This window comes from Zeugodacus cucurbitae, chromosome 4 (genome assembly GCF_028554725.1).
Source record: "Zeugodacus cucurbitae isolate PBARC_wt_2022May chromosome 4, idZeuCucr1.2, whole genome shotgun sequence".
NCBI lineage: Eukaryota > Metazoa > Arthropoda > Insecta > Diptera > Tephritidae > Zeugodacus > Zeugodacus cucurbitae.
In genome coordinates, this window is record NC_071669.1 from 270,235 (window position 1) to 283,991 (window position 13,757).

Consider the following 13,757-nt stretch of genomic DNA (forward strand, 5'->3'; position numbering starts at 1 on the left):
CCGGCTAAACGGTTGCAACGCCAATCACATACATACTTACATACAGTAAATTAATGCAATCAGCTGCTTAATTTGAAATAAGAGAATAATAACGGCTGCAACAACTGTTAAGTTTTCATCAAATTGCTAAAAATGTGTTTTTTCATTTGTTGGATTTTTCAAAATACCCAAATCTAGACAATTTAAAACAAGTAAAAATAGTATAACTTCATTTACGAAAAAAGAACATTAGAGAACAAAATACATATGTAAGTAAAAAAAAACAGAAAGGCGAAAAGGAAAAGGACAATTTGGTATTGTGTAAATTCTAAATAAAAACAAATACTAATAAAAAGTTAAAGTCATAGTTACCGATTAAAGGTATAAGCATGGTACTGACCATGCTTTCTTAGCCATTGCAAATGTCATTATTTTAATATTACAAAAGAAATTCAAGAATTAATAAAACCGATATCGCAACAATTTTTAGTATAGTAATTTATTATCAAACCCTTTTTACAAGGTAGAAGCTTTTGATTTGTTTGTTTTTTACTTTGATATTATTTTAACGGGAACATATGTACATACATGCATATGTATGTTTAGGGTCGTTTGTTTTTGTATGTATATACGAATACACTGCAAATAATGCATTTTTCCACATATAAATGTACCCAGTAAAGGTTTCTCATTAAAGTATAACTAGATAGCTAGTAGTTTGCCCTAACTTTTCGAGTAACAACAGGAAACTATACCGTTCTGAAACAAAAGGGGACTTAATTCAACAATCAAGAAAGCCTTAATTCACCAATAGAATCTGAGACAAATATTTGATATGATTATAATTTGAATTTGTGAATGGTGAATGCTGTCCAGTTAAATTAAAAACTAATAATTCGGTTTTTAAGAATTGAATTTAATTGGCAATATTTAATTTATTTAATTGTATTTCAAGTTGAAACTATAATAATAATATGATTAAAATTTATAATTAATTAATAAAATAATAATAAAAAATACACTACAGTACTTGAGATAAAGTACTTGATAAACAAAAGTTACCTAACGTTTGAGCATATTTTTTAGGTGTCACATTTACATGTACGTATGTTATAATAACAGATAAATTCACCGAGATCGCGAAGATGGGTCGATAAGTGCCCTGATGTATGCGTATATAAAAGTACATACATACATACATATGTATCTATATATAAAGAGACAACATTTGGTTGCATTTCGTGGTTTGTGTTGCTTAAATTTATTCTGGTATTAACGGTAGGATAAAAATGTATTGTTAAGAACAACAGTTTGTGGAAGGTATTCATAAATATGTATGTATAATGGCTAAAACGATGGTTATTGTTATATCACAGTTGACGCATGCACCCAGCTCTGTAAGAAATGTTACGAGTGTCCACATAGATATACTTCGGCAACAGTTGCTTTTTTTACCAGTCCTGCAGTGGCTGAACTATAAATTGATAAACAAGTTCACTGAGCATTTCAGTTTATTAAATCATTTGTATTCACACAAGTGACGTTCGGTAATACATTTTGTGGCAAAAATTTGATAACTAGGTACTAAATGATTTTGGTGGGAAAAACTGTATCGATAAAACTGTTGTAATGTTGTATATGAAAAATGATATTGAGATAAAAAATATAAATATGAGTTTGTGTTGGTAAGAATATTGTGAAAATAGTCATATTCAAAAATACATACATATGTATAAAAGTACTTTCATAAATAAGCGGGTTCAGTAGAATATTACACATATGTGTATGTACGTAAATATAAGTATGTATGTATATAAGTTAAAACATACAAACATTCTCGTTAAAAAATTCTGTTCACATGAAGAATCTATTGGTCTTGTTGAAGTAGGTAAAGTGAAAAAGAGTTACGACGCTGGCAAATGTCGTCTGGTGAGTGGAATTTGCGTGCTCTTAAAGCACTTGAAGAAGAGGAACAGAAGGAATTTCTTGCACTCAGTCAAAAAAATATTTTTGAATCAGCATATTTGCCATCGGCAGAAGAATTGCTGGAACAGACCAGAAACCTTAATCAGAGCAATTTTCAACCAAAACTATCGTATACTCAACTACATCCACATCAATTAAAGCTGTCCACCATTAATGAGTGCCATCTGATTGCAGAGGCTCGAAGACGACGATTTCGGTTGCAGCAACAAAGCACATCAGGTAGTAGCGAAGAAGTAAGACAGCTGAAAATTACCAGAGAACTATCGCTTTCAGCACATTCCTTGAGAGAACGCGGTAGTCGAAATCATAAAAATGATTTATTATTAGAACCTAAGCACAAAATATCCCGAATGAGTAGGTCAACCCAGTTTTGCAATGTACCACCATTCTATACACCACCCCCCATTAAGAGATGTGCGTTTTTCAATACTCTTCAGCAATTGGAAAAACAGAAACCGGATCATAAAAAGGAATCATCAGCTATTCTGAAGAGAATAGTTGGAACAAATAAATCTTACTTTAAATATGGATCCAACTCTACAGCTGTCCCAGCCATGGGACAGCGCAAGAAGTTGCATACTTCCTTGGTGGAAATTGACTACACTTCCGATGAGAGCAATTCAGAGGAGAGTACTCACAACACTGGTAACTTTGATCAATCATATGAAGACTGTGAAGACAGTGCCACTGAGACAGGTTCGTGCTCGGTGCCATTGGCTTCGGATTCGGTTGAAGCGATTCGCCTTATGTTATCAGCCGCTACTGCAGCTATCACTTATACCTCAAAGGCTGCACCCACAGTAAAATATTCTTCAAAAAATTTAACTTCTAACACCTCAGTTACTTCCTCACCCCTACCTACAGTAAAATTGGACGGCCATAAGACTTCTCTACAGACTGACCCCAGCAAAAATCTCCATACATCGTCATCGCCTTATCATTTAAATTCATCATCGGTAGGAGCCGGACATACATATATCGGTGTACGAAATGAAACTACTACAAATCATAGACACGGCTCAACAGACGAAATATATGTTAATAGTAATGATGACAGTAACTGCAACAACAAGAAGAGTAGACAGAAAGGAGCCCGTTATTTAAATAGCAGTCACAAGACCAACTTGTTGGATGTGAGCACGGAATTGAATAGTTGTTTGCAAGATGAGGTTCACACACTAAAAAGCATGCGATTTACCAAACCTGAACAAAAAAGTGGATTCGATATTTTAACTAATCTTTCAAGTAACAAAACAGTATTGATAAAATCAAAGTCGAGTGTTAAAAATAAACCGAACAATCATATCCAGAACTTACTTTTACATGCCACCCATGGAGAGCATCTTCATCGCTCATTATCACAGAGTAAAGAAGTCATTAAAGAGGAATCCTTAAAAAATGGTGGCAATTGCCATAACATTATATCTATGGGAATTTTACCGACAACTAAAAGACCTAATTGGACATCTTTTACAACGTTGCACCATCAATTCATCGATGATGAGCTTGAACAACATATCAAACAATGTTCATGTTCATGCAATCATATGGGATATGGAAATTCTATGGATTATCAGGTAATTTTCACCTCATTGTCATTATCTTTTATACAATTCGTTTTACAATATATAAATAAAGCTCTATGTAATTTAGATATTGTAATAAAACTTTGCACAACAGTATAGAGAGGCTCTTTTATGATTCTATCTCGATAGTAAAATTTTAAATTTGGTATACTATATATCTGTATACGACTAGAAATACAGGAACGTTTAAGAACTAAAGAAATCAAGGCACAACAGTTGGTTGAGAGTTGAGTGTGGTGGTATAAGTGTCACTCTCCTGTAAAGTGTAGTGTATGTACTCGTTTGAATCGCATCAGTATTTTTCATGTGCTATTCGTAAATTTAATACATTCACAATATGGGTGTATATGTACAACTAATTTCATAAGACAGTTGATTTTAACAAATATGTTTAGGTAAATAATAGTGGAATATGAAAGATGTTAATGAAAGTTTACCTATAAAATTAATCATTGTTTGAATAATTGGTTAATGAACGACTCCTTCGTCAGTATAGTCGATTGAGGCATTTATACAATACAATGCGCAGTCGCGAATTTTTAACCCTTAACTAAACTGAATGACATTGGTAAAAGTTGGACCGGCAAAATAAGGCTTGGCTGCAAATAAATTGATAAACTAATGGAAATGATAGAGCATTTTGGATAATTTTGTGGATACTGTACGATGGTCTCTCTGAATAACAAGGCGAGAGCATGAAATTTCAGCTGATGATAGCTCAGTCTCTATTCGGCTATTATGAAGTAAAGTTGCTCGTCGGGAACCATGACGATAAATGGCTATGAAGAGAATTGCCTTTGGATAACATATAGTGAATATATTTTGCAATGTATTAAAATTTTAATAGTTACCGAAAAAATAGTTTCGATTTGAAATCATAATATAAGAAGTTATGGAACTGCGACCATTGAGATATAAAGAAATGTGCCAATTGGAGATACTTCAAAGATCTGCTTTAAGTGGCACTAGTACAAGTGCAGTTTTACCCATCGTGATGATTGAGCCTTCTATAGTAACACCAAGCAGCTCTATATTGAAGACTCCTAGAAACAATGACTACAAAGAAGTAACAGATAATGAAAATATATACCAATTCCAGCCATCGGACATATTTGTTTCCAATGCTACCACTTCAGATCAAATGGCTCAACATGAACTACATATACCTGGCCTCTACAGTGGCGGTAAAAAACTTTTACAGGCAGAGGCAATTTCGCTTCCGAACATCGAACAGCACCATCAGAATTTTCCGAATGATTCTTTCAGGCAACAGCTTCCACAGGCACATAAACAAATTCCACAAATACAGATTCAGCAGACATTGCCTGCAGCTCTCAACATAATTTACACGGGCACAATAAACACATCACCTCAAATAAGAGATGTGCCTGAAAGTAGTAATATATCTCGAGCCTTCAGCGACGCCATTGCCAACAACAATGTAGTTGGCGTCGCTGACAACACTGGTGATGATAGTGATTTCGAGGGTAGCGAATGCGGCATGAGTGTCTCTGGTGCCACATGTATACCTCATTTTCATTTTGGTGGTTGTGGCATGATTCTTCAACCTACATTAACTGCTAATAATTGTGGAGTTAATGATCATCGTCCACATCCATATCAGCAACATAGGCCTAAGGAACCAGAAGATGTGGGATGTGTGGCATTTTCTCATATGATGGGTACATTTGCGTCAGCGGCAGGTGGAGCTATGAACTCGACTCGATTCACGGGCGCTATCGGTTCTCTTACCGGAATAGGTAGCGGAGTTTCGACCACATTGGGTCGTAATCGACGCACGCCTACCTGTCAGTATGGGTCTACGCATCAAAACCCAAAACGTGTATCTTTTAAAGAAGATAATATACCAAATGATAGAGAGAAGCTGTCGGAGGAAAATCAAAATAACTGCGATTATTACAGTCATGGTGATAACGATGCACTGCATAATTGCTCTTATATGTATCTAAAAAATATTACGAACTGCCAGGTGCGTATTAATTTACAGTAAACTGTTAATTAATTACCTGCATTTCTAGAGACTTTAATATAAATTCGTTGAATTTTGAATCCTATGTTGTTATTAAGGTTGTAATTTTATATATTCTCGAAATAGGTTCCACAAAGTATAATAGTTTTGTTCACATAATGGTTATTTGTAAGTCATAAAACTAAACGAGTTATATATAGGATTATATATACCAAGGTCGAGTAGATTTGAAATCCGGATGTCTGTCTGTCCGTCTGTCTGTCAATCCGTGCAAGCTGTAACTTGACATAAAAATTGAGATATTCGAATGAAACTTAGTACACATGTTCCTTGGCACCATAAAAAGGTAGCTTTCGTAAATGGGCGACATCGCCACGCCTACAAATTGGCGAAAAAGGAAAAAATAAAAAGTGCCATAACTAATAATAAAGTAAAATTTGGAACAAATAATAGCACTAGGAAAAATGTTTCCGGTGGGCGGGCGTCTCCCACTTTTGGATCAAAAACCAGATCTCAAAAATTTCTTGACCGATTTCAATGAAATTCGGTACATAATATTTTCTTAAGACCCTTATAACACGGATGGAAAGTGGGCGAAATCGGTTCACAACCACGCCTACTTTATATGTAACTCAATTTTAAATTCCAATATATACATCAGGAAACAGTGAAGATTGCAGAATACAACAATATCACTTGTGGAAAGATTGTCGAAATCGAACTATAACTTTTCAAGGCCCCGGATATTGAACACGAAGAACTCAGTACCTAATGATAATTTTTTACTGATAATATCAGTGAATCTTTCAGATAGTTTAATGTTATCAGATGGAATAGTTTTCTTCTAATAGTGTGCCTCCGTATCAAAAATTGTTAAAATCGGGTCATAAGCTCCCTTATACCTGTAGATTTTTCAAAACTGCGGTGGGCTTTATTCGTATATATCAGTTAACATGTGAAATATCTTAAATATAATAAATTAAGTGAGCGTATAGTATTGGATATAGTGTACCTTGTTGGTGAAAATTAGTGAAATAATAAAATTACATCACTAAATTGCGAGAGTATAAAATATGCGGTTGCACCCTAGCACTTCCTTACTTGTTTTTTGAAATTATGTTGTTACATACAACAAATGATGTGTGTAAGTGATTGGCGTTGCAACCGTTTAGCCGGTTATAGCCGAATCGACGATAGTGCGCCACCTCTCTCTCTCCTTCGCAGTTCGGCGCCAGTTGGAGATCCCAAGTGTAACCAGGTCGCTCTCCACCTGGTCCCTCCAACGGAGTGGAAGCCTTCCCCTTCCTCGGCTTCCTCCGGCGGGTACTGCATCGAACACTTTCAGGGCTGGAGTGTTTTCGTCCATTCGGACAACATGACCTAGCCAGCGTAGCCGCTGTCTTTTTATTCGCTGAACTATGTCAATGTCGTCGTATAACTCGTACAGCTCATCGTTCCATCGTCTGCGGTATTCGCCGTTGCCAATGTTCTGAGGACCATAAATCTTGCGCAACAAGTGATGTACAATCCGTAAAAATAATATTATGGTTATTTTTATATTTATTCACCATTTTATATCCAAAGTAAAGAAATAAATTTCAAGAAAACAAAATACATATATTTCCACTCTTTGTCTCATTTTCATGTAAATTTTTTATTAGAATAATGTAAATTCTTTTAACTTATAGTAAGATTAATTTAAATCGTTACCTTTATTGGGATAGGGTTTGCATATTGCAAAAACTGCGAAGTAATCTGTGTATTAATGGTGATGGGGTTGGAAATAAGTCGTGACACATTTATCTATAGCGCTTACAATTGATCTCTCTTTAGGAATGTTTGCACATCAAATCTATAAGCTGGAAATTTACCCTATCTCTGAAATATAAAATATATACATTGAATAGTTATATTTTGTATCACATGATATTTGTTTCTGCAGTTTGTTTCCCCAACTGTTCGAAAATTTTGTATAGACTACTAGCATCATTTAATCCAAAATTACATTTTTTATATAAACAATACAACACACAGATTTATGAATACTTTATTATTTCCTTTTTAGACAATAGGTTTCGGTGGTCTACCTGATGTCACCGAGCATTCCAATACCCGTCGCACACATTCCCGCCAAAACTCCACTTCGAATAGTGATTCCGGTGGCGAAATAGTTAATATAGATAAGTCAAAAGTAAGCTTGTGTGATGGCAAACCGCCACCAACAGCTCAATCTGCCCACATCGAGGGTAAATCAAAAATATCCCGTCATAGTGCTGCTGTTAAGTGCAGCAGGACACATCGTCTGAAACCACGATGCGGATCCTGTGCCATATTCTTGACTTTTGTTGCCACTATATGCTTGCTTACTATTGCCACATTGCTTGCATACCAACACTTCATGGTGCACAGCCGCAATTCGCATGCCCAAAGACTGAAAATCGTGCAACGGATTCTAAAAGACGTACCGCTGGTGGATGGCCACAATAATTTTGCGTGGAATGTACGGAAATACGCGCACAATAGTTTAGAGCTGATGAACTTGAGACACGATCCCAATGCAGAAACAAGGACACCACCGTCGTGGGCGCAAACGGATGTTGAAAGGCTTAAGCAAGGACTAGTGGGGGTTCAAATGTGGTAAGTAAAACTACATGTATTGTTTGTATATATATTACTTATTTATTATATTTATTATTTTATATTCTAAGATGCAATTGGCTACTTGACTCTTTTTTGTAATATAAGTATATGTATACAGTAACTTGTTATTTACTTAGATGACCTTAATACTAAAGGCTTAAAAGATAGAATAATTATAACTGACATTAATACCAAAATATTTAAACCCTTCCTACGACTTACACATATTCACATGTATTGTCATTAAAACTTTTCAATGCTCGGAGAATTTTTTTTTATAAAATTCGTATTAATTTTTAATTGATGATGTTGAAGATGTTTGTGATAATCAAAAATGAAGTGAATGCGGATTTGCACCTGTATACGTTTTTGGAGAAAGGTATATAAAGGTGTAGTAATGATTGTAATAATATGTAATAGTATATCTTGCTTCATATCAACTGCTTTTACATACAATAAAAACAATACAAAACAACACGTACATTTATATGAGATTTAGCTGTCTTCATCTCATGTCGTTATTCTTCAGGTCAGCATATGTGCCCTGTGAGGCTTTGGGCCTGGACGCCGTCCAAGTAGCTATAGAACAAATTGATATTATCCGTCGCCTAACTGACATGTATACTCTGGATACAGTGTTGGTAAAATCCTCTAAGGACATTTTTACAGCACGACAGCATCACCAAATGGCTTCGTTAATTGGCATCAAAGGTGGTCATGCCATCGGGTCCTCACTTGCCGTTTTAAGATCATTTTATTCAGTCGGCGCGCGTGCACTTAGTCTTACGCATAAATGTGATCTCTCATGGGCTGGATCAAGTGCCTCAGAATCAGAAAACGGTTTATCAGCTTTTGGCAAAGCAGTAATTCGTGAAATGAACCGCTTGGGAATGATGGTCGATTTATCTTATAGTTCTACTGCGACAGCTAGAGATGTCTTACAAGTTACTCGGGCTCCTGTTATATTCTCCCATTCCGCTGCCCGACAAATATGCAACTCCACACACAATGTACCCGACGATATTCTTCGACTAGTAGCAGATAACGGTGGCCTAATTATGGTAAGCTTCGATCCAGAAGACGTGGCTTGTGGGCAACCAGCATATCTTGCAGATGTTGTGAAGCACATTAAACACATTCGTGCAATCGCTGGTGTGCAGCATATTGGGCTAGGAGCAGGATATGATGACATAGAAGAACCACCAATTGGTCTTGAAGACGTATCCAAATACCCAGACTTGCTGGCGACTCTGCTACAAGATCACAATTGGAGTGAGCAAGACATTGCAATGTTAGCGGGAAAAAACTTTCTTCGCATCTTAGAGACCGTGGAAAATGTACGAGACTATTGGAAACGTGCTGACATTCAGCCGCTCGAACAGACTGAACCACAACCGAAACCACAGTGCTCATACATGTCTTCGTGACCATAGCTACAGACAGTAAGAAACCGCTGTGCTGCTTTGCACACATTTTATCTTGAAGGGTGCAATCGCATTGTGCATGTTATCGAAAGAATGCGTACACAGGTAAATACTGAGGACTTGAGTGTAATACAATTGGTATATTAGGTTATTTATACAATTAAATTACTACATATTTGTATATTGTTAATCGAATGAACATGAGCTACGCATATCTATATGCGGCTTCTACAGCAATAAACAGTTTTTTGAAATTGTGCAATTGGGAGAATTATAGTTAAGGAACTTTTTGTTGTGAAAATGGATTCTTCTAAAGAGATTCATAACAAAATAATTACATATATTGTCATATAGATAAATACAAATAAGAATATATATATTGGATTGAAGAGTGAATTATTAAAATTATACCCAAGCACAAATTACAAGCATATCTATTCAAATAATTTGTTCGATAATTGTTTACTTTTTTATACAGCATTCTTCAAAAGACTAAAATATAATTTTCGAATATATGAGACTATGAAAATTAACAATTTCATAAATAGGTATGCATATATAAATACCTACCTAAAATATTTATATGTAGTAAAATATATAATTTAAATTTTCTACAAAAGCACAGGTAAAAGAAAGTGCCAATATTTTCATATGAAGAGAATGCAAGATTTAACTTAATTTCATTGTTACTAAGACAATCCTTACCACAATTAGAGTACATAAAGATGTTAAAAATAAAAGTATACACCTATGTATGTACATTAGAAATCATTTCGAAATACAGATTTACATGCAGTTTTAATATACAAGTTAAGTGGTGTTTTAATAAAACATATAAATATCGAATGAGTTGAACTATTGATTAATTTTGGACTGATTTGACAATTTCTTCATTTTCCTAATTATTGGTAAAATATTGATTATTGTATGTATGTTGTATAGTGAAATACATAAATTGTTTTTAATTCACAAATGTTATAACTAGGCAAATATAAGACTAATGTACTTAACAGAATTTTGTTAAAACTATCGCTATAGAAAAACACTTAATTACATCGAAAATGTTTTAAATGCATACAAACGAGTAAGATATAAGGAATGTACAAGTTGCTCAAACGATCATCAATGGAATATTTGAATTTGAAATCTAGTAAAGATTAAGCAACGAAAAATACTGTAATGTATATACACATGTTTGATAAAATCAGGTTCGTTAAAGCAAATATTCATCAAAAATGGTTTTAGTTTAAACGAAATGTTCATTCACAGTTCATTCGCTTGTCAACCGATTTTCACTCCTACACATATTCATTTAAATTAATGTTAAATGCAGTAAAATATAAGTGAAGATAAAATAAAACTGTACCGTTGCTTTGTTTCTAGTGTTACTTTCAATTATAAGTAATACATACATACATACAATTTTAAATGTAATGACTCGTAAGTATATACATATGTAATAAGATGGTGCATACTAGTTGAAAATAGGTAGGTAATTAATTTAAAAAAAATCAACGAATAGTAGTAGTCAAACCAAACACACAAAGTGAACGTCGTCGTATGACTACTGTAAAGACTGTTGAACCTTTGTATGTGGAATAAACCAGTAGCAGAGAAAGCAACTTTTCAGGCCACAATATTTCGAAGGTTTGTCATCGATGTGTTTAATTTATTGAAGATTATCCGATTTACGTACATCATACAACAACACGTTCCACTAATACATATTCAACATTTCTTTAACATTTATTGTGTAGGATATGGCATAATCTGCCAACCTCTGATTGAAAAAAAAAAAATCAAAAGTATGTTAAGGTACATTAATATTCATACAAAATTCGTAAATTCATATGGATAGTGTCATGTTAAGAATTACAAAAACAGATAGATTCAAGTCATTGTGGCAAATATTAGCCGATATCCACCAATCTTTTGACACAAAAATATCCTGCAGACTTGTGATCAGACTTTTAAAATAAGCAACACTTTTTAGACGCATTTACAGGAAGATTCCGCATCTGTCCGAATGAAACATTTCAATGTGATTGGCATTGGCCATTTATAACTGTAAACTGATACTTTTGAAATGCACAATTCTATAACTATTTTACTTAGATATTTGTAATCGAAGATGTTTTACATATCCTAATACTAGATACTAATGATATTTGTAATCGAAGGTGTTTTACAAATCCGAATACTAGGTAGGTATTTAGACACAGGCACAGGCCCATTTCTAATGCTAACAAATGAATAATATTTTTGATTATTTATATATTTTATACTTTATGACTTATTTTTAATTATTTAATTTATTTCTACTGCAACCTATTCAATATGGATTGAAATTATCTGAAGCAAAATTCAACTAAAATGCAAATATTCACAATTGAATTTTTATTGATATTTCTTTTTGTTTGATTTTGGTTGGTTTTCCCTTTTAAACTAAAAAATTCGAAAATTTTTGTTACATTATTTCGTATATCTATATTTCGACGATTTGTCATATAAATTTGTATTCGTTCACTTTTTGGCAAATATGATTTCCGATAAAATGCGCGCGCAAATGTATCGCGATCATCGCCAACGCTTACGATACGTTCGATGTCGCGTCAATAGCGGCTCAGTCCGGTTGTCATCTCGCATCAGTGCAAACTGTGCAAACTCAGATTCTATACGTTCGTTGAAAAACGGAAATAGGTCAGAATCGAATCCTAATTTTTTACACGGACAGCAGTATACTACATTGGAGAAGGAAAATATCCATCGTCATCGTCTATCTACAAAATCAATTATAGCTGCTCACCAAAACATGGTAAAGTCGAAATCTTCAGCAACTAACGAAAGGCTGAATAAGCAACGTTGTATTCCAATGACCTATCCATCGATCGCTCTAAGCAAGTATCCAATTTTGAATTTACCAGAAACTGGCATTCAACTTCAACGTCTCTTGCGTCCCGTAATTTTTATGGATCTAGAGTTAAAAGCTCTCCGTCCAGTAGGTCGTGTGCTTATTCAACTCTATACGGAAGCATCACCTCAAGTTGTATTGGAGTTCATTCGCTTAGCTAGAAACAACAGCGCAGATAGCCTTTTTATCACGCGTGTTTTCCCGTCTCTATGGTTGGAGGGAGAGTTAAAATTACCGCCAGAATCTCACACACATAGAAAACATGAATTCGATACACGTAGCTTAAATCACACAAACCATGGCGGAATTATTTCTTATTCGCGCGAAAATATAAGTGGTATCGAAAGCGACCGATTAAGCTTCGCAATTTCCTTTCGACCATTGCCAGCAGCTAATAGCAAACGCATCGCTTTCGGACGAATTGTCGGTGGTCTAAAATATCTCTACGAACTTCAAGACTATGGCACAAAGAATGGAAAGCCGACAAGAAAAATTTGTATTAGCAAGTGCGGATTATTCTCAAAGACTTTGCCCTCTCGGAGATATTGAAATCACTTATGAGGATGTGTGTTGCTAATTCGCATTTTTTACATTCTGTTATGGTTATCAAAAATTAAGGATATATGTATATGGGTTATGAAAAAAATTATGTAAATATTTTAGGAATTTAATTTGAAAGTGAAACACTTAATTCGAATTTTTAGATTCATTTTCAAATTAAACGACTACTATTAGTTGTATTGGTTTTATTTTCAAAAAATAATGCTACAATAAAAATTATGATGTTGATGTTAATATTTTTGCATAATTTATAATTGCATAGCTAGAGCCGACTTCACCAACATAATGCGTAATAACATTATTACAGATGGCTAAAACGGGTTTTCAGAGCTTCATTAAAATCTTAAATCTAAATGTACATATATCATTTTTAATTACAAATAAATATATTAAAGGGATTAGCATGAAAAGAAATAAAATATTGTAGTTTCTATTAGTATACTTGTAAGCAAATCATATATATCTTGTGCAAAATTACTTACACCGTTGCGAAATTTTAGACTTTGTGGAATCTCCTTTAGTGTTCATTCTTAATACAGGGGGAGAATTGACAAAACAAAGTAAGGAATGTCTAAGTTCGAGTGCAATCGAACATTTTTAAACTATATTGGTAAGAATTTATTATAATAGTTGTATGGAGACTAAACTATATAATATTGATACATTGACCAGTCTATAAT

At 34.1% G+C, this 13,757-nt stretch overlaps 2 protein-coding genes across 3 annotated transcripts; both read left to right on the forward strand.

Moving 5' to 3' along the window:
• Nucleotides 1-1,274: 1,274 nt before the first annotated feature.
• On the forward strand, nucleotides 1,275-10,447 carry LOC105215498 (uncharacterized). 2 transcript variants are annotated; one of them, XM_029041939.2, is made up of 3 exons: nucleotides 1,275-3,542; nucleotides 7,607-8,178; nucleotides 8,711-10,447. In XM_029041939.2, exons 1-3 carry the CDS (start codon nucleotides 1,899-1,901, stop codon nucleotides 9,606-9,608), a joined length of 3,114 nt encoding a protein of 1,037 aa, XP_028897772.2. In that variant the 5' UTR covers nucleotides 1,275-1,898; the 3' UTR covers nucleotides 9,609-10,447. The 2 variants fall into 2 exon arrangements, with proteins under 2 accessions (XP_028897772.2, XP_011188164.1); XM_011189862.3 differs by lacking the exon at nucleotides 1,275-3,542 and adding an exon at nucleotides 3,582-5,541.
• Nucleotides 10,448-11,997: 1,550 nt separating this feature from the next.
• LOC105214688 (uncharacterized) lies at nucleotides 11,998-13,499 on the forward strand. The gene is made up of 2 exons (XM_029038594.2): nucleotides 11,998-12,502; nucleotides 12,584-13,499. The coding sequence occupies exons 1-2, from the start codon at nucleotides 12,145-12,147 to the stop codon at nucleotides 13,063-13,065; spliced, it is 840 nt and encodes a 279-aa protein (XP_028894427.2). The 5' UTR covers nucleotides 11,998-12,144; the 3' UTR covers nucleotides 13,066-13,499.
• Nucleotides 13,500-13,757: the final 258 nt, after the last annotated feature.